General features: G+C 35.0%; 3 protein-coding genes across 4 annotated transcripts in view; all 3 read right to left on the bottom strand.

Moving 5' to 3' along the window:
- LOC127731862 (uncharacterized) overlaps positions 1 to 20774 on the bottom strand; it is an 897808-nt gene that overhangs the window by 832497 nt on the left and 44537 nt on the right. The window lies entirely within an intron of this gene.
- Positions 1 to 20774, bottom strand: part of LOC127731866 (uncharacterized) — a 76262-nt gene that overhangs the window by 37346 nt on the left and 18142 nt on the right. Inside the window, exon 4 of the mRNA XM_052240732.1 lies at positions 11735 to 12188. Coding sequence (XP_052096692.1) covers positions 11735 to 12188 — 454 coding nt within the window. The remainder of the gene's footprint in view (positions 1 to 11734; positions 12189 to 20774) is intronic.
- LOC127731872 (uncharacterized) lies at positions 18588 to 20646 on the bottom strand. Its single transcript, XM_052240740.1, has 2 exons — positions 20357 to 20646; positions 18588 to 19783 (listed from the first exon to the last, which is right to left on the bottom strand). Exons 1-2 carry the CDS (start codon positions 20439 to 20441, stop codon positions 19269 to 19271), a joined length of 600 nt encoding a protein of 199 aa, XP_052096700.1. The 5' UTR covers positions 20442 to 20646; the 3' UTR covers positions 18588 to 19268.

Here is a 20774-nt window from a genome sequence, read left to right as displayed (position 1 = left end):
CGGATACCAACCAACTTGAATGTAAGTCACATAAGGTTCATATAAAAAGAGCTGATGTGGTATAATTGTCAATGTAACAACTGTCCACCAGAGACCAACCAATAATGTAAGTCACAAAAAGTTAATATAAAAAGACATGATGTGGTATAATTGCCAATGTAACAACTATCCACCAGAGACCAACCAACTTGAATGTAAGTCACATAAGGTTAATATAAAAAAGATGTGGTATAATTGCCAATGTAACAACTATCCACCAGAGACCAACCAACTTGATTGTAAGTCACATAAGGTTAATATAAAAAGAGATGATGTGGTTTAATTGCCAATGTAACAACTATCCACCAGAGACCAACCAACTTGAATGTAAGTCACATAAGGTTAATATAGAAAGAAGATGTGGTATGATTGCCAATGTAACAACTATCCACCAGAGACCAACCAACTTGATTGTAAGTCACATAAGGTTAATATAAAAAGAGATGATGTGGTATAATTGCCAATGTAACAAATATCCAGCAGAGACCAACCAACTTGAATGTTAGTCACATAAGTTTAATATAAAGAGATGATGTGGTATAATTGCCCCTATAACAACTATCCACCGGAGACCAACCAACTTAAATGTAAGTCACATAAGATTAATATAAAAAAGATGTGGTATAATTGCCAATGTAACAACTATCCACCAGAGACCAACCAACTTGATTGTAAGTCACATAAGGTTAATATAAAAAGGGATGATGTGGTATAATTGCCAATGTAACAACTATCCACCAGAGACCAACCAACTTGATTGCAAGTCACATCAGGTTAATATAAAAAGAGATGATGTGGTATAATTGCCAATGTAACAACTATCCACCAGAGACCAACCAGCTTGAATGTAAGTCACATAAGGTTAATATAAAGATGTGATGTCGTATAATTGCCAATGTAACAACTATACACCAGAGACCAACCAACTTGAATGTAAGTCACATAAGGTTAATATAAAAAAAGATGTGGTATAATTGCCAATGTACCAACTATCCACCAGAGACCAACCAACTTGAATGTAAGTCACATCAGGTTAATATAAAAAGAGATGATGTGGTATAATTGCCAATGTAACAACTATCCACCAGAGACCAACCAACTTGAATGTAAGTCACATAAAGTTAATATAAAAAGGGATGATGTGGTATAATTGCCAATGTAACAACTATCCACCAGAGACCAACCAACTAGAATGTAAGTCACATAAGGTTAATATAAAAAAGATGTTGTATAATTGCCAATGTAACAACTATCCACCTGAGACCAACCAACTTGAATGTAATTCACATAAGGTTAATATAAAAAGAGCTGATGTGGTATAATTGTCAATGTAACAACTGTCCACCAGAGACCTACCAACAATGTAAGTCACAAAAGGTTAATATAAAAAGACAAGATGTGGTATAATTGCCAATGTAACAACTATCCACAAGAGACCAATCAACTTGAATGTAAGTCACAAAAGGTTAATATAAAAAGAAGATGTGGTATGATTGCCAATCTAACAACTATCCACCAGAGACCAACCAACTTGATTGCAAGTCACATCAGGTTAATATAAAAAGAGATGATGTGGTATAATTGCCAATGTAACAACTATCCACCAGAGACCAACCAACTTGAATGTAAGTTACATAAGGTTAATAGAAAGATGTGATGTGGTATAATTGCCAATGTCACAACTATACACCAGAGACCAACCAACTTGAATGTAAGTCACATAGGGTTAATATAAAAAAAGATGTGGTATAATTGCCAATGTAACAACTATCCACCAGAGACCAACCAACTTGAATGTAAGTCACATAAGGTTAATATAAAAAGAGATGATGTGGTATAATTGCCAATGTAACAACTATCCACCAGAGACCAACCAACTTGAATGTAAGTCACATAAGGTTAATATAAAAAGAAGATGTGATATGATTGCCAATGTAACAACTATCCACCAGAGACCAACCAACTTGATTGTAAGTCACATAAGGTTAATATAAAAAGAGATGATGTGGTATAATTGCCAATGTAACAACTGTCCACCAGAGACCTACCAACAATGTAAGTCACAAAAGGTTAATATAAAAAGACAAGATGTGGTATAATTGCCAATGTAACTACTATCCACCAGAGACCAACCAACTTGAATGTAAGTCACATAAGGTTAATATAAAAAAAGATGTGGTATAATTGCCAATGTAACAACTATCCACCAGAGACCAACCAACTTGAATGTAAGTCACATAAGGTTAATATAAAAAGAGATGATGTGGTATAATTGCCAATATAACAACTACCCACCAGAGACCAACCAACTTGAATTTAAGTCACATAAAGTTATTATAAAAAGGGATGATGTGGTATAATTGCCAATGTAACAACTATCCACCAGAGACCAACCAACTAGAATGTAAGTCACATAAGCTTAATATAAAAAAGATGTTGTATAATTGCCAAAGTAACAACTATCCACCTGAGACCAATCAACTTGAATGTAAGTCACATAAGGTTCATATAAAAAGAGCTGATGTGGTATAATTGTCAATGTAACAACTGTCCAACAGAGACCAACCAATAATGTAAGTCACAAAAAGTTAATATAAAAAGACATGATGTGGTATAATTGCCAATGTAACAACTATCCACCAGAGACCAACCAACTTGAATGTAAGTCACATAAGGTTAATATAAAAAAGATGTGGTATAATTGCCAATGTAACAACTATCCACCAAAGACCAACCAACTTGAATGTAAATCACATAAGGTTAATATAAAAAGGGATGATGTGGTATAATTGCTAATGTAACAACTATCCACCAGAGACCAACCAACTTGATTGTAAGTCACATAAGTTTAATATAAAAAGAGATGATGTGGTATAATTGCCAATGTAACAACTATCCACAAGAGACCAATCAACTTGAATGTAAGTCACAAAAGGTTAATATAAAAAGAAGATGTGGTATGATTGCCAATCTAACAACTATCCACCAGAGACCAACCAACTTGATTGCAAGTCACATCAGGTTAATATAAGAAGAGATGATGTGGTATAATTGCCAATGTAACAACTATCCACCAGAGACCAACCAACTTGAATGTAAGTTACATAATGTTAATAGAAAGATGTGATGTGGTATAATTGCCAATGTAACAACTATACAACAGAGACCAACCAACTTGAATGTAATTCACATAAGGTTAATTTAAAAAAAGATGTGGTATAATTGCCAATGTAACAACTATCCACCAGAGACCAACCAACTTGAATGTAAGTCACATAAGGTTAATATAAAAAGAGATGATGTGGTATAATTGCCAATGTAACAACTATCCACCAGAGACCAACCAACTTGAATGTAAGTCACATAAGGTTAATATAAAAAGAAGATGTGGTATGATTGCCAATGTAACAACTATCCACCAGAGACCAACCAACTTGATTGTAAGTCACATAAGGTTAATATAAAAAGAGATGATGTGGTATAAGTGCCAATGTAACAAATATTCACCAGAGACCAACCAACTTGAATGTTAGTCACATAAGTTTAATATAAAGAGATGATGTGGTATAATTGCCCATGTAACAACTATCCACCGGAGACCAACCAACTTGAATGTAAGTCACATAAGATTAATATAAAAAAGATGTGGTATAATTGCCAATGTAACAACTATCCACCAGAGACCAACCAACTTTAATGTTAGTCACATAAGGTTAATATAAAAAGGGATGATGTGGTATAATTGCCAATGTAACAACTATCCACCAGAGACCAACCAACTTGAATGTAAGTCGCATAAGTTTAATATAAAAAGAGAAGATGTGGTATAATTGTCAATGTAACAACTATCCACCAGAGACCAACCAACTTGATTGCAAGTCACATCAGGTTAATATAAAAAGAGATGATGTGGTATAATTGCCAATGTAACAACTATCCACCAGAGACCAACCAGCTTGAATGTAAGTCACATAAGGTTAATATAAAGATGTGATGTGGTATAATTGCCAATGTAACAACTATACACCAGAGACCAACCAACTTGAATGTAAGTCACATAAGGTTAATATAAAAAAAGATGTGGTATAATTGCCAATGTAACAACTATCCACCAGAGACCAACCAACTTGAATGTAAGTCACATAAGGTTAATATAAAAAGAGATGATGTGGTATAATGGCCAATGTAACAACTATCCACCAGAGACCAACCAACTTGAATGTAAGTCACATAAAGTTAATATAAAAAGGGATGATGTGGTATAATTGCCAATGTAACAACTATCCACCAGAGACCAACCAACCAGAATGTAAGTCACATAAGGTTTATATAAAAAAGATGTTGTATAATTGCCAATGTAACAACTATCCACCTGAGACCAACCAACTTGAATGTAATTCACATAAGTTTAATATAAAAAGAGCTGATGTGGTATAATTGTTAATGTAACAACTGTCCACCAGAGACCTACCAACAATGTAAGTCACAAAAGGTTAATATAAAAAGACAAGATGTGGTATAATTGCCAATGTAACTACTATCCACCAGAGACCAACCAACTTGAATGTAAGTCACATAAGGTTAATATAAAAAGAGCTGATGTGGTATAATTGCCAATGTAACAACTGTCCAACAGAGACCAACCAACAATGTAAGTCACAAAATGTTAATATAAAAAGACATGATGTGGTATGATTGCCAATGTAACAACTATCAACCAGAGACCAACCAACTTGAATGTAAGTCACATCAGGATAATATAAAAGAGATGTGGTATAATTGCCAATGTAACAACTATCCACCAGAGACCAACCAACTTGAATGTAAGTCACATAAGGTTAATATAAAGAGATAATGTGGTATAATTGCCAATGTAACAACTATCCACCAGAGACCGACCAACTTGAATGTAAGTCACATAAGGTTAATATAAAGAGATGATGTGGTATAATTGCTAATGTAACAACTATCCACCAGAGACCAACCAACTTGAATGTAAGTCACATAAGGTTAATATCAAAAAGATGTGGTATAATTGCCAATGTAACAACTATCCACCAGAGACCAACCAACTTGAATGTAAGTCACATAGGGTTAATATAAAAAAGATGTGGTATAATTGCCAATGTAACAACTATTCACCAGAGACCAACCAACTTGAATGTAAGTCACATAAGGTTAATATAAAAAGGGATGATGTGGTATAATTGCCAATGTAACAACTGTCCAACAGAGACCAACCAACTTGAATGTAATTCACATAAGGTTAATATAAAAAAGATGTGGTATAATTGCCAATGTAACAACTATCCACCAGAGACCAACCAACTTGAATGTAAGTCACATAAGGTTAATATAAAAAGGGATGATGTGGTATAATTGCCAATGTAACAACTATCCACCAGAGACCAACCAACTGGAATGTACGTCACATAAGGTTAATATAACTAGAGGCTCTAAAGAGCCTGTGTCGCTCACCTTGGTCTATGTGCATATTAAACAAAGGACACATATGGATTCATGACAAAATTGTGTTTTGGTGATGGTGATGTGTTTGTAGATCTTACTTTACTGAACATTATTGCTGCTTACAATTATCTCTATCTATAATGAACTTGGCCCAGTAGTTACAGTGGAAAATATTTTGTAAAAATTTACAAAAATTTACAAAATTTATGAAAATTGTAAAAAATTGACTATAAAGGGCAATGACTCCTTAAGGGGTGAATTAACAATTTAGGTCATGATGACTTATTTGTAGATCTTACTTTGCTGTACATTATAGCTGTTTACAGTTTATCTCTATCTATAATAATATTCAAGATAATAACCAAAAACGGCAAAATTTTCTTAAAATTACCAATTCAGGGGCAGCAACCCAACAACTCATTGCCTGATTGGTCTGAAAATTTCAGGGCAGATAAATCTTGACCTAATGAACAATTTTATCCTCCTCAGATTAGCTCTAAATGATTTGGTTTCAGAGATGTGAGCCAAAAACTGCATTTTACCCTATGTACTATTTTTTAGCTATGTCGGCCATCTTGGTTCGCAGGCAGGGTTCATGGGACACATGTTTTAACCTAGATACCCTAATGATGATTGTGGACAAGTTTGTTTAAATTTGTCTTAGTAGTTTCAGAGGAGAAGATTTTTGTAAAAGACTACAAAAATTTACGAAAAATGGTTAAAAATTGACTATAAAGGGCAATAACTCCTTAAGGGGTCAACTGACCTTTTTGGTCAAGTTGACTTATTTGAAGATCTTACTTTGCAGAACATAATTGCTGTTTACAGTTTATCTCTATCTATAATAATATTCAAGATAATAACCAAACACGGCAAAATTTCCTTAAAATTACCAATTCAGGGGCAGCAACCAAACAACGGGTTGTCCGATTCATCTGAAAATTTCAGGGCAGATAGATCTTTATCTGATAAACAATTTTACTTCCTGTCAGATTTGCTCTAAATGCTTTGGTTTCAGAGATATAAGCCAAAATCTACATTTTACCCCTATGTTCTATTTTTAGCCATGGAGGCCATCTTGGTTGGTTGGCCGGGTCACCGGACATATTTCCTTAAACTAGATACCATAATGATGATTGTGGCCAAGTTTGGTTAAATTTGGCCAAGTAGTTTCAGAGGAGAAGATATTTGTAAAAGTTAACGGACGACGGACGACGGACGCCAAGTGATGAGAAAAACTCACTTGGCCCTATGGGCCAGGTGAGCTAAAAAGAAGATGTGGTATGATTGCCAATGTAACAACTATCCACCAGAGACCAACCAACTTGAATGTAAGTCACATAAGGTTAATATAAAAAGAGATGATGTGGTATAATTGCAAATGTAACAACTATCCACCAGAGACCAACCAACTTGAATGTAAGTCACATAAGGTTAATATAAAAAGAGATGATGTGGTATGATTGCCAATGTAACAACTATCCACCAGAGACCAACCAACCTGAATGTAAGTCACATAAGGTTTATATAAAAAGAAAATGTGGTATGATTGCCAATGTAACAACTATCCACCAGAGACCAACCAACTTGAATGTAAGTCTCATAAGGTTTAACATGTAATTAATTAATGTTCACTTGAAAGCAAATTTTTTTTCTATTTTTAAGCAAATCTTGAAGGTTACTAATTTATAAACCTTGAACAAGAATTTGTTTCCATAGGACACCTTGCCCCTCTCACAAATTATCCTAAGTCCATGATATATATATGAACTGTGAGCTAAATGGCAGAGAGAGTCTTTAGAAAAGACTACAGATGTTATAAATGCTGCAACTGAGAAATATTGCGACATCGACATAAATACCTGTCAAAAAGGACATCAAAACCTGTATAATAAGAATTGATATAACAAGATATCATTGAGATGGGAGCCATCTCTGTGGGCCTGCTGTGAATAATGTGTGGTAAAAAATTTGTATCTTTACCATAGGATATGGGGTTGTCAACCTAGACCAAAAATTTTGACCTTGACCTTTGACCTAGGAAGTTGTACATACATTATGACACACCCTCTGGTGTTTGTTAATATACATGTCAAGTATAAACTTTGAAATCATAACGGTTCTCTAGATATAGAGCTGACTCGATCTTAATCATAGGACATTGGGTTGTCAACTGAAACCAAAGTGTTTGACCTTGCCCTTTTGACCTAGGAAGTTATACATACATTATGACAAACCCTCTGGTGTTGGTTAATATATATGTCAAGTATAAACTTTGAAATCATAACGGTTCTCTAGATATAGAGTGGACACGATTTGTTATGGACAGACGGACGGACATACTGATCACTATAGGGCGTCCACCATTCGGCCGGGCCCTAATTACCTGTCACAAAGGACCTTTGACCTAGGAAGTTGTACATACATTATGACACACCCTCTGGTGTTGGTTAATATACATGTCCAGTATAAACTTTGAAATCATAACGGTTCTCTAGATATAGAGCGGCACGATCTTTATGATAGGACATGGGGTTGTTAACTGAAACAAAGTGTTTGACCTTGCCCTTTGACCTAGGAAGTTATATATGCATTATGACAAACCCTCTGGTGTTGGTTAATATACATGTCAAGTATAAACTTAGAAATCATAACGGTTCTCTAGATATAGAGCGGATACGATCTTTACCATAGGACATGTAGTTGTCAACTGAAACCAAAGATTTTGACCTTGACCTCTGACCTAGGAAGTTGTACATACATTATGACACATCCTCTGGTGTTGGTTAATATATATGTCAAGTATAAACTTTGAAATCATAACGGTTCTCTAGATATAGAGTGGACATGATTTGTTATGGACAGACGGACGTACTGATCACTATAGGGCGTCTACCATTCGGCGGGGCCCTTATTACCTGTCACAAAGGACCTTTTACCTAGGAAGTTGTACATACATTATGACACACCCTCTGGTGTTGGTTAATATACATGTCAAGTATAAACTTTGAAATCATAACGGTTCTCTAGATATAGAGCGGACACGATCTTTATGATAGGACATGGGGTTGTTAACTGAAACCAAAGTGTTTGACCTTGCCCTTTGACCTAGGAAGTTATACATGCATTATGACAAACCCTCTGGTGTTGGTTAATATACATGTCAAGTATAAACTTAGAAATCATAACGGTTCTCTAGATATAGAGCGAATACGATCTTTACCATAGGACATGAAGTTGTCAACTGAAACCAAAGATTTTGACCTTGACCTCTGACCTAGGAAGTTGAACATACATTATGACACACCCTCTGGTGTTGGTTAATATATATTTCAAGTATAAACTTTGAAATCAAAACGGTTCTCTAGATATAGAGCGGACACGATGTGTTATGGACAGACGGACGGACATACTGATCACTATAGGGCGTCCACCATTCGGCCGGGCCCTAATTACCTGTCACAAAGGACCTTTGACCTAGGAAGTTGTACATACATTATGACACACCCTCTGGTGTTGGTTAATATACATGTCCAGTATAAACTTTGAAATCATAACGGTTCTCTAGATATAGAGCGGCACGATCTTTATGATAGGACATGGGGTTGTTAACTGAAACAAAGTGTTTGACCTTGCCCTTTGACCTAGGAAGTTATATATGCATTATGACAAACCCTCTGGTGTTGGTTAATATACATGTCAAGTATAAACTTAGAAATCATAACGGTTCTCTAGATATAGAGCGGATACGATCTTTACCATAGGACATGTAGTTGTCAACTGAAACCAAAGATTTTGACCTTGACCTCTGACCTAGGAAGTTGTACATACATTATGACACATCCTCTGGTGTTGGTTAATATATATGTCAAGTATAAACTTTGAAATCATAACGGTTCTCTAGATATAGAGTGGACATGATTTGTTATGGACAGACGGACGTACTGATCACTATAGGGCGTCTACCATTCGGCGGGGCCCTTATTACCTGTCACAAAGGACCTTTTACCTGGGAAGTTGTACATACATTATGACACACCCTCTGGTGTTGGTTAATATACATGTCAAGTATAAACTTTGAAATCATAACGGTTCTCTAGATATAGAGCGGACACGATCTTTATGATAGGACATGGGGTTGTTAACTGAAACCAAAGTGTTTGACCTTGCCCTTTGACCTAGGAAGTTATACATGCATTATGACAAACCCTCTGGTGTTGGTTAATATACATGTCAAGTATAAACTTAGAAATCATAACGGTTCTCTAGATATAGAGCGGATACGATCTTTACCATAGGACATGAAGTTGTCAACTGAAACCAAAGATTTTGACCTTGACCTCTGACCTAGGAAGTTGAACATACATTATGACACACCCTCTGGTGTTGGTTAATATATATTTCAAGTATAAACTTTGAAATCAAAACGGTTCTCTAGATATAGAGCGGACACGATGTGTTATGGACAACCAGACGGACATATTGATCACTATTGGGCATCCACCATTCGGCGGGGCCCTAATAACCTGTCACAAAGAACCTCATAAACTCCATAATATTTATTGATATAGATACCTGTCACAAAGAACCTTTTAACCTCCATAACCAGTCTTGACATAAAAACTTGTCACAAACTTTTAGGATTTCATTACCATCATAATATGAATTGACATAAATACCCGTCACAAAGGATCTCATAACCTCCATAATAAGTATTGATATAGATACCTGTCACAAAGGATCTCTTAACCTCCATAATAAGTATTGATATAGATACCTGTGTCAAAGGATCTCATAACCTCCATAATAAGTATTGATATAGATACCTGTCACAAAGGATCTCATAACCTCCATAATAAGTATTGATATAGATACCTGTCACAAAGGATCTCATAACCTCCATAATTAAAGAACCTTAGTGAGCGCGCTCACATACCCCACGTCCCCACATAGTCACTGGAGAAATAAAATAACTGTAAGAAAAAAAATTGTATAAGAAAAAAAATTGAATCATAATTTCCTGTCGATATGCACATCTACATAGTATACATACATGTCCTTATTATCTACAAAGATTCATGAAATTCTGTTGTGTGGTTTCAGTAGAGTTGCGATGACAAACTGTTGCAGAGGTTTATTGAAGCAAATAAGTTCAAAGGGGCGTAACTCCTAGAAAAAAAATTGAATCGTAATTTCCTGTCGATATGCACATCTACATAGTATGTCCTTATTATCTAAAAAGGTTTCATGAAATTCTGTTGTGTGGTTTCAGAGGAGTTGCGATGACAAACTGTTGCAGAGGTTTATTGAAGCAAATAAGTTCAAAGGGGCGTAACTCCTAGAAAAAAAATTTAATCATAATTTCCTGTCGATTTGCACATCTACATAGTATGTCCTTATTATCTACAAAGTTTCATGAAATTCTGTTGTATGGTTTCAGTGGAGTTGCGATGACAAACTGTTGCAGTAGTACATTAAAGCAAATAAGTTCAAAGGGGCGTAACTCATAGAAAAAAAATTGAATCGTAATTTCCTGTTGATATGCACATCTACATAGTATGTCCTTATTATCTACAAAGTTTCATGAAATTCTGTTGTGTGGTGTCAGAGGAGTTGCGATGACAAACTGTTGCAGAGGTTTATTGAAGCAAATAAGTTCAAAGGGGCGTAACTCCTAGAAAAATAATTGAATCATAATTTCCTGTCGATATGCACATCTACATAGTATGTCCTTATTATCTACAACGTTTCATGAAATTCTGTTGTGTGGTTTCAGAGGAGTTGCGATGACAAACTTTTGCAGAAGTATATTGAAGCAAATAAGTTCAAAGGAGCGCAACTCCTAGAAACAAAATTGAATCGTAATTTCCTGTCGATATGCACATCTACATAGTATGTCCTTATTATCTAAAAAGGTTTCATGAAATTTTGTTGTGTGGTTTGAGAGGAGTTGCGATGACAAGAAACAGGACTGACGGACTGACGGACAGACAGACAGACGGACGGACGGGTCAAAAATATTATACCCTCCGCAACTTCGTTGCGTGGTGTATAATAAGTATTGATATAGATACCTGTCACAAAGGATCTCATAACCTCCATAATAAGTATTGACAAGGATACCTGTCACTAAGGACATTAAAACCTCCATACTAAGTATTGACATGAATATCTTTCACAAAGGACATCGTGACCTCTATATTATTTAAAGTATTGACATAAATACCTGTCACAAAGGACCTCATAACCTCCACCATGAGTAAGGGGTTGATGATTACGAAATCTTTCAGCTGTGGAGTATCAAAGTAAACAATCTTCCCCAGTGAGTGGTGGAAATTTAGGAAATCTTTGAGTTGGTCTGGGGACAATACAGACACCTTGCTTATAGCATTTAATTCTTCAACATCCTCCAATGACAAGATTTGTTTTCCTTCCGCCACCAGCTCTGCAATCTCGAGTTCAAGGGGAACACAAGCGTTTGGCATCTTCTCCCCCCAACAAGGATGTTCAAACGTCAGTTCTGTGATGACTTTCTTGAGGACTTCAATTTCTGAATCTGTGTTATCCCTTGCATTGACAAATATCCGTTGTGTTAGGACTAGATGGTTTCGTCCCTCATGGTCCTTAAACAATTCCTCTACTCCATTGTACAACTCCTCACGCCTGGACTCCACATTCTCCTTAAAAGTGATAATTTAAGATATGACCTTATCCTTCTTTTTAAAATTACAATTTTTCTAAATGATGATAGTAAAAATACCAAGGATTCAACAAACAGTACATTGTTTCTGAGTACTTATTTACTTTTTTATACAATACAATGGTTTACTAGATTCAAGACAAAACTTGCATCGTACCCCTCTGTTCTATTTTTAACCAGGTTGGCCATCTTGCTTGGCAGGCGGATTATTTTGTAAACTAATTACCATAATGATGATTGTGGCCAAGTTTGGTTAAATTTGAACCAGTAGTATTGATATATTTGTATAGCTCATTCTGGTCTAATTAATAATTTTTGCTCATTAAAGTTTCTCTCAAACTGTAAATGTTTACTAGATAATAGGCAAAAATGAAAAAAAAAAATGTGGTAAAATTTATCATTAAAGGGCAATATTTCCAATAAGGAGTCCACTGTAATTTCTGGCCATGTTGACTGATTTGTAGATCTTTTCTTGCTGATCATTTATGCCTTTAAAATGAAAGTTTATTTCTATTTATTATACTTTTTAAGATATAGGCAAATACGCAAACAATTGGTAAAAAATCCTCATGAAAGGGCAATAGCCAAATAACGAGTCATCTGACCATTTGGCAATGAGTCATAATTTTAGATCTTTTTATACTGATAATGATAATGCTCATTAAAGTCTCTCTCTATCTGCTATTGTTTTCCAGATGATAGGCAAAAATGAAAAAAAAAAATTAAAATTTGTCATTTAACCCCTTCGCCCCAATCCCGCCTGTAGTCATGATGGCAACCACCATTCTTTGATGGCCCGTATGACCCGCCATACTTATTTGGAACTGCCCCCGCTGAACTGTTTTGACAGCAGGGACTTCAACCATGCAATTCATGATCCATAAACTCTTCTCAGATGTCTGTTTATGAAAATATGGCAACTTTAATGGCCTTTTAAGAGTTCAAAATCCGAAAAACATGAAAAGTAGCCAAAATCAGGTTGGGGTGGGCGTCTTTTGATGGCCACTACGTAATTGGTATGGGCTGTAGGCATAAGCTATTATCATAAATACATGAGTAAGTGGTACAGGAACACAAGGAGGTATAATATGGCCACAAGAAATCTGGTCTGTAAAATCTAGGTCACTGTTTTGTCAGAAATCCGTAAAAACGGACATTTAGGCAGACCTGGCTTGACAAAACAAATTCATCAGCAAGACACTAAAGTCACATTTACTTCCAGTCAGTATGGATGGACCATTGTAACTATAAGACAATACTTGAATGACCAGGAAACACAGTTTGGTCTATCTTCACTTCTCACCTTGTAAATTTGTTGTACAGTACACCGGCTATCACTCACCTTGTACATTTGTTGTACAGTACAACGGCTATCAATCACCTTGTACATTTGTTGTACAGTAAACCAGCTATTACTCACCTTGTTTATTTGTCGTACAGTACACCGGCTATCACTCACCATGTACATGTGTTGTATAGTACACCGCCTATCACTCACCTTGTAAATTTGTTGTACAGTACACCGGCTATCACTCACCTTGTACAATTGTTGTACAGTACAACAGCTATCAATCACCTTGTACATCTGTTGTACAGTATACCGGCTATCACTCACCTTGTTCATTTGTCGTACAGTACACCGGCTATCACTCACCTTGTTCATGTGTGGTATAGTACACCGGCTATCACTCACCTTGTACATTTGTTGTACAGTACAACGGCTATCAATCACCTTGTACATTTGTTGTATACTACACAGGCTATCACTCGCCTTATTCATTTGTCGTACAGTACACTGGCTATCACTCACCTTGTACATGTGTTGTATAGTTGACTTGATATCACTCACCTTGAACATTTGTTGTACAGTACACCGGCTATCAATCACCTTGTACATTTGTTGTATAATACAACTGATATCACTCAGCTTGTACATTTGCTGTATAGTACACAGGCTATTACTCACCTTGTACATTTGTTGTATAGTACACCTGATATAACTCACCTTGTACATTTGTTGTATAGTTCACAGGCTATCCCTCACCTTGTACATTTGTTGTATATTACACGGCTATCACTCACCTTGTACATTTGTTGTATAGTACACCTGCTATCACTCACCTTGTACATTTGTTGTATAGTACACCTGATATCACTCACCTTGTACATTTGTTGTATAGTACACTCGCTATCACTCACCTTCACTACAAACCAGTAAAAGTCTGAAATGGCCTATATCTGTACTCGACTGTACTGATTTTTACTCGACCAGTCTGAATTGGTCTGAAATTTACTTGATAATACTCGACTGTAGTCTGAACCATACTTAACTGTCTGAACTTGTACTCGACCAGTACTTAACCATTTTATACGCGTCTGAACCATGCTCGACCTAGTCTGAACCATGCTCGACCTAGTCTGAACCATACTCGACCTAGTCTGAACCATACTCGACCTAGTCTGAACCATACTTGACCAAGTCTTAACCAACCTAGACTATGTTTTGTATATATCTATTGTATTTAATCAATTTAGGAACTGTTTTAATCAACAGCTATTTCCCCTGGCTAGAAATTTGAACAACAATTTGAAATTAAAAATGTATTCAATATAGCATTGAAACCAAAATTTCACAATAAACATAATATAACTTCATCACCTTATTATCAACACTTATATACATACATATATATCACCTTTAAAATAAAAATAAAACAAGCTGATCAAATAATCTCAAAACTGAATTGTGACTAATATTTTCATGCAATGTTTTTCAAATTTTTTTGAATGTTTCAGATATATTTTATGGTTACTGGACAATTTTCACAATTAACTGAAGCCTCGTATAGATTCATGGTGTCAGTTGAATTTAGTTAATAATGCAGTGAACATTTTTTTTATTAAAATATATTTAGAATAGCATATAAAGCAACTTAATAACTTTAAAAAATGACACCTTTGTTTTGTTAAACCAAGAATTTAATATAATCATGATAATAGAACTTCCATAGTAATCCTGTGATAAACTTTTAATCAAAGCGCGAAAGCGCTGTAAAGGCAGTTAATTACAGGTTGTGTGTATTTTTAGTCCAGTTATATCATTTTCTTGCATAGTACAGTGTACTTATCAGAGGTGGCTTTCAGTATTTAAGATTTAGAGTTCTCTAATGATATTGAACAAGTTTTATGAATGTCATATTCTGAGCACTATATGAAGGCGATTGTTCTCACTTGTTTACGAACTAGTGCATTATGTCCAGTTTGTACCTTTTTTATCTATGTTTATAGTCAAATTAGTTATCAAAGGTACCATGATTATAATTTAATACGCCAGACGCGCGTTTCGTCTACATAAGACTCATCAGTGACGCTCAGATCAAAACAGTTATAAAGCCAAACAAGTACAAAGTTGAAGAGCATTGAGGACCCAAAATTCAAAAAAGTTGTGCCAAATACGGCTAAGGTAATCTATTCCTTGGATCAGAAAATCCTTAGTTTTTCGAAAAATTCAAAGTTTTGTAACAGGAAGTTTATAAAAATGACCATATAATTGATATTCAAATACTGTTTAAAATAGTTAGGCATTTTCTTTTTAGTAATAAGTAAATGCTATCAACTGTATTTTATTCAACTCTGCAAATGTGGTTTGTTACTGGTAAGTATGGATGATAGTTGTTTCATTGGCAATCATAACACATCTCCATAGTTATATAATGATATATATTCAACGACCTCAGGTACAAAAAAGTGTATGTAACTAAACTGTGATGGGAAACCTTTGACTTCTTTCTTTTATATAAACTTTTGATTTGGTACCATAGAACTATGTAGAATAAATGTACATTGCAACATGTCAACTCTTTCAATGACAATACTTTTTTAGAAACTATAACTCCAAGCAAAATTATATTTCCAAGTTTCAAGTAATTTATGAATGAAAAAAGGAGTTCTTAATTAAGAAATAAACTGATTCGCTGAGCTCAGCTGGATACACCCGCAGAGGTCCAACCTTGAACAGTTGGGGCAAAAATGGACACAATATTCAAGCTTGATACAGGTCTGAATTTGGATTGTAATTAAATATTTGACATATTATAGTTTCTGAATAAATGTAGTCAAAGAACTTGAAATAGATTATATGAATTGAATTTATATTCAATTAAAGATTTCTTGCTGTTGTGCAATAAACTGTGCTGTTGCTCAATACTTAATAAATCTGTTGCCAGACTATAAACAAATAAAGTTCAATTTCTTCTCAATGTCATATTTGAAATTTATGAAAATCTATAGGGAGATTACATCAATAGCTATAAATAATTCACCAAAGTTTCATGCGAACTGCTTAAAGCATTTTTGAGTTGTTGTCCAACAACAGTGCACACGCTGAAATGTCTCGCCTTCTTTACTAATCACTGATATTATGTTGATAGTCCTTAATATAAAGCTTTATTACAACTGTCACATAAACTTAACATTAACCAAGAAAACTAAACATTGACCAATGAACCATGAAAATGAGGTCAAGGTCAGATGAACCATGCCAGGCAGGCATGTACAGCTAACAATTCTTCCATACAACAAATATAGTTGACCTATTGCTTATAGTTTAAGAAAAACAGACCAAAACACAAAAACTTAACAGAGCAATGAACTGTGAAAATGAGGTCAAGGTCAAATAAAACCTGCATGACTGACATAAAGATCATAAAATATTTCCATACACCAAATATAGTTGACCTTTTGCATATAGTATTAGAAAAAAAGACCAAAACTCAAAATCTTAACTTTGACCACTGAACCATGAAAATGAGGTCAAGGTCAAATGACACCTGCCAGCTAGACATGTACATCTTACAATCATTCCATACACCAAATATAGTAGACCTATTGCATACAGTATAAGAAAAACAGACCAAAATACAAAAACTTAACTATAACCACTGAACCATGAAAATGAGGTCAAGGTCAGATGACACCTGCCAGTTGGACATGTACACCTTACAGTCCTTCCATACACCGAATATACTTGACCTACTGCTTATAGTATCTGAGATATGGACTTGACCACCAAAACTTAACCTTGTTCACTGATCCATGAAATGAGGTCGAGGTCAAGTGAAAACTGTCTGACGGGCATGAGGACCTTGCAAGGTACGCACATACCAAACATAGTTATCCTACTACTTATAATAAGAGAGTATTTAACATTACAAAAAATGTTAACTTTTTTTTCAAGTAGTCACTGAACCATGAAAATGAGGTCAAGGACATTGGACATGTGGCTGACGGAAACTTCGTAACATGAGGCATCCATATACAAAGTATGAAGCAGCCAGGTCTTCCACCTTCTAAAATATAAAGCTTTTAAGAAGTTAGCTAACGCCGCCGCTGCCACATCACTATCCCTATGTCGAGCTTTCTGCGACAAAAGTCGCAGGCTCGACAAAAACTGGAAAATCCCAATAAAACCCCATAATTCAGAAATGTAAAATCTAAAAGTTATGAAATTCTAAAGGGAGCTTACGGATTGATAATTTAGTCTTAGATGCAAGATTTTTTTTATCAGTTGTTAGTGGCTTTGAACTAGCTGTCAGTAACTGCGAGTACTCTCAGATCTGTACTTAGTGTCTTTTTGTTGTTTGGATGTACAACTACCCGACCACGTCCACTTGTATTTGTATTTATCCATCTGATGAGTTAAGCCTCTTTCAACTGATTTTTATAGTTTGTTCTTATATTGTACTGTTACACCACTGTCCCAGGTTAGGGGGAAGGTTGGGATCTCGCTAACATGTTTAACCCCGACACATTCTGTATGTACATGTATGTGCCTGTCCTATGTCAGGAGCCTGTAATTCAGTGGTTGTCGTTTGTTTATGTGTTGCATATTTGTTATATTCGTTCATTTTTTGTATATAAATTAGGCCGTTAGTTTTCTTGTTTGAATTGTTTTACATTGTCATTTCGGGGCTTTTTATAGCTGACTGTGCGGTATGGGCTTTGCTCATTGTTGAAGGCCATACTGTGACCTATAGCTGTTAATTTCTGTGTCATTTGGTCTCTTGTAGAGAGTTGTCTCATTGGCAATCATACCACATCTTCTTTTTTATATTTACATCAACAGATATAAACAATTCATCAAAGTCAAGGTGAGACAACAAAACTTAGTGGTAAGATCTCTGAAATTTTTTACATGGTACAAGTTTTTCTCATTATTGGAGACTGTACGGTGACAGTAACACCTGTAACTGCTTAAACCCATTTCTTATGCACTCTAGTTCGATAAACTCACTGAATATCATACCACATCTCCATATTTTTATATGCATTACAATTTACATGTGCATGTAATTATAAATATATATATATCAGAACAAAATTCATTGCGTCACTTTTATTTCTGCATCCTTTGGCACAATACAAGTTCTAAAATTACACAGCATAAAACAACTAAATGTTATTTTAGATGAAAGTTTTGTTTCAGTTCAATTCATAGGATTTGTGAGAATTTTGTATGTTTTGCCAAGTCCAATAATTCGCTCTATGTGCACATGTAGGAGAATTGGAGACTTTTCTATCCCGTATAAGAGTTTTGGAACTAATTCTGTTTCTTATTTTAAAAAAAAATTAGCAAACAAATCTTGCACATTTAAACCTTTGTCTGCCATCACACTGTCACCTGGATCACATAATTGAACTACATTTTGTATTCTACATCTTTCAACTATTTCATAGTCACTGGTAGAACCAACATATGCATTAGAGACATAGTTGACTAAACCACCAGGCGTCGAACATACAAGTATTTTCAGTGTTTCTGTTTTTATATGATGAAAAGGTTGCCTGAGCTCTAGGAGCTTTAGGTTTTATCACAGGATATTCTGTGCTGTCAATAATAATCCAAGTCGTAGGAAACTTTAATTTGAAGTTGGATGGCGAAAAATGCCTGACTAAACCACTAGATGGCCAAGTGTTAGCCTCACACCACTGTTTAGGCATAAAAACAATCCATGTATACACAATATTCTTAACACTAGATTCAATCTAGAATCTAGAAAGTTCAAAGTTGGTTGTATAATGCCTCAATTTCATCAAAGTCATAAAAAAACTGATTTTCAACTGACACCCTATCAATTTGAAAATATATGTATCTCAAACAATGTGCTGTTGGACCAAGTGTGGTCAAAACAAATAAAAAATTAGTATACAACTCTAAACCGGTATAAAAATGCATGGCTGTGTCACGTGTCTTCATTTCAAAATTCTCTTCTGAAAACATAGACATTGATGGTGTTTGCGTAATTACATCTTTTAAGCTCAACATTAGCTCGGCAGTTGGTGGTGGACAGTCATAAACCCTTTCTGCAGTATGAATGACTTCTTCAGGAAAACCAACTTTACAATCAAAACTTTCCTCTAGATTTCTACTACAATATTCATCAAGTTTAGTTCTTTTGTTTTCACAGGAAACTGCCCTGATTTTTCTTTTTGCGGACGATTCAGTCTCTTGCTTGGTCCAGGAAAATAGGCTGGGAATGGCAGTAGAATTAAGTCTCTGTATGGTGGGTTTGGGCCCTGAAAAAGGTTATAAAACATTAGTTTTTTGATAATTAAATGAACTTCCATTAGCAATGTATACTTTGTATTACCTGGCAAAATATTAACTAGATTTATTCATTACAATCTGGATAAAACTATGTTTGCCTGATTCAATGTATGTTATGTAAATCCAAAGGACAAACAATGAGAGACTTATGCAAAAAACGTACATTGTTTGTACCTAAATAACTATAATATAGATGAGAGCATGTCATTGTTTTGTTCCTGTTAACATTGTCATTGATATTTTTCAAGAAAGTCTATGAGGCATAGCTTATGCATTCCTGTCATTACTACATTAGCATAATTACTGCTAAAATAATTCTCAGTATGATATACTTCTTGTAAGAAATCATTATAATTGTAGCAATCACCAAATAAAAATCTCACACAGATCACATTGAATCGTAATCCAAAAAATTATGACGTCTTGAATTAACCACCCCCTTTTATTCTAAAACGATAATTGCGGTTGTAAACATATTTTGGTTTATTCGCATGGCGATTACATATATAACTATATATTTCAAAAAGAAAATAGAGTTTTACCATGAATAGTTTCCTGCACGTAGTCTTTTTCAGTAAAATGTCCCTTGCAAACAACAGCTGATTGAGATGGACTCCACGATTTCATTGTGTTCTCGTCCAATCTGCGTTTGGGCCATGGCGTTGATCCAACTTTTCCTTCTTTTTAAGTCATTTGGAAATGCATGTCCTCCTCTTAAATGACATCCAGGTACACAACAACAAGTACTTGGCATCGTTAATTAAAAATGTAACTGAAATAGTTGCACAGTGCAGAAACCGGAAGTTGAGGAACAAGATCGGCTACCACGGCGCCACCTATTCAGGAACGATAATTTGGTACTTTATATAACTGCGAAATAACAATAACGTTAGACGGGTTCACATGCATAGACAGAAATGCGCTTTAAATTGTATAATATAATTAATGTTCAGTCGACTC

This window comes from Mytilus californianus, unplaced genomic scaffold (assembly GCF_021869535.1).
Source record: "Mytilus californianus isolate M0D057914Y unplaced genomic scaffold, xbMytCali1.0.p SCAF_21, whole genome shotgun sequence".
In the NCBI taxonomy this organism is placed as follows: Eukaryota; Metazoa; Mollusca; class Bivalvia; order Mytilida; family Mytilidae; genus Mytilus; species Mytilus californianus.
The sequence above is the reverse complement of the archived record's forward strand: the minus strand, read 5'-3'. Positions and strand labels throughout refer to the sequence as shown.

Coding starts and splice junctions, on each gene's coding strand:
- LOC127731872 (XM_052240740.1), bottom strand. CDS start 20,441: ATGAAATCGTGGAGTCCATCTCAATCAGCTGTTGTTTGCAAGGGACAT. Junction 19,784..20,356: donor CGTGCAGGAAACTATTCATG/GTAAAACTCTAT, acceptor AACCTTTTTCAG/GGCCCAAACCCACCATACAG.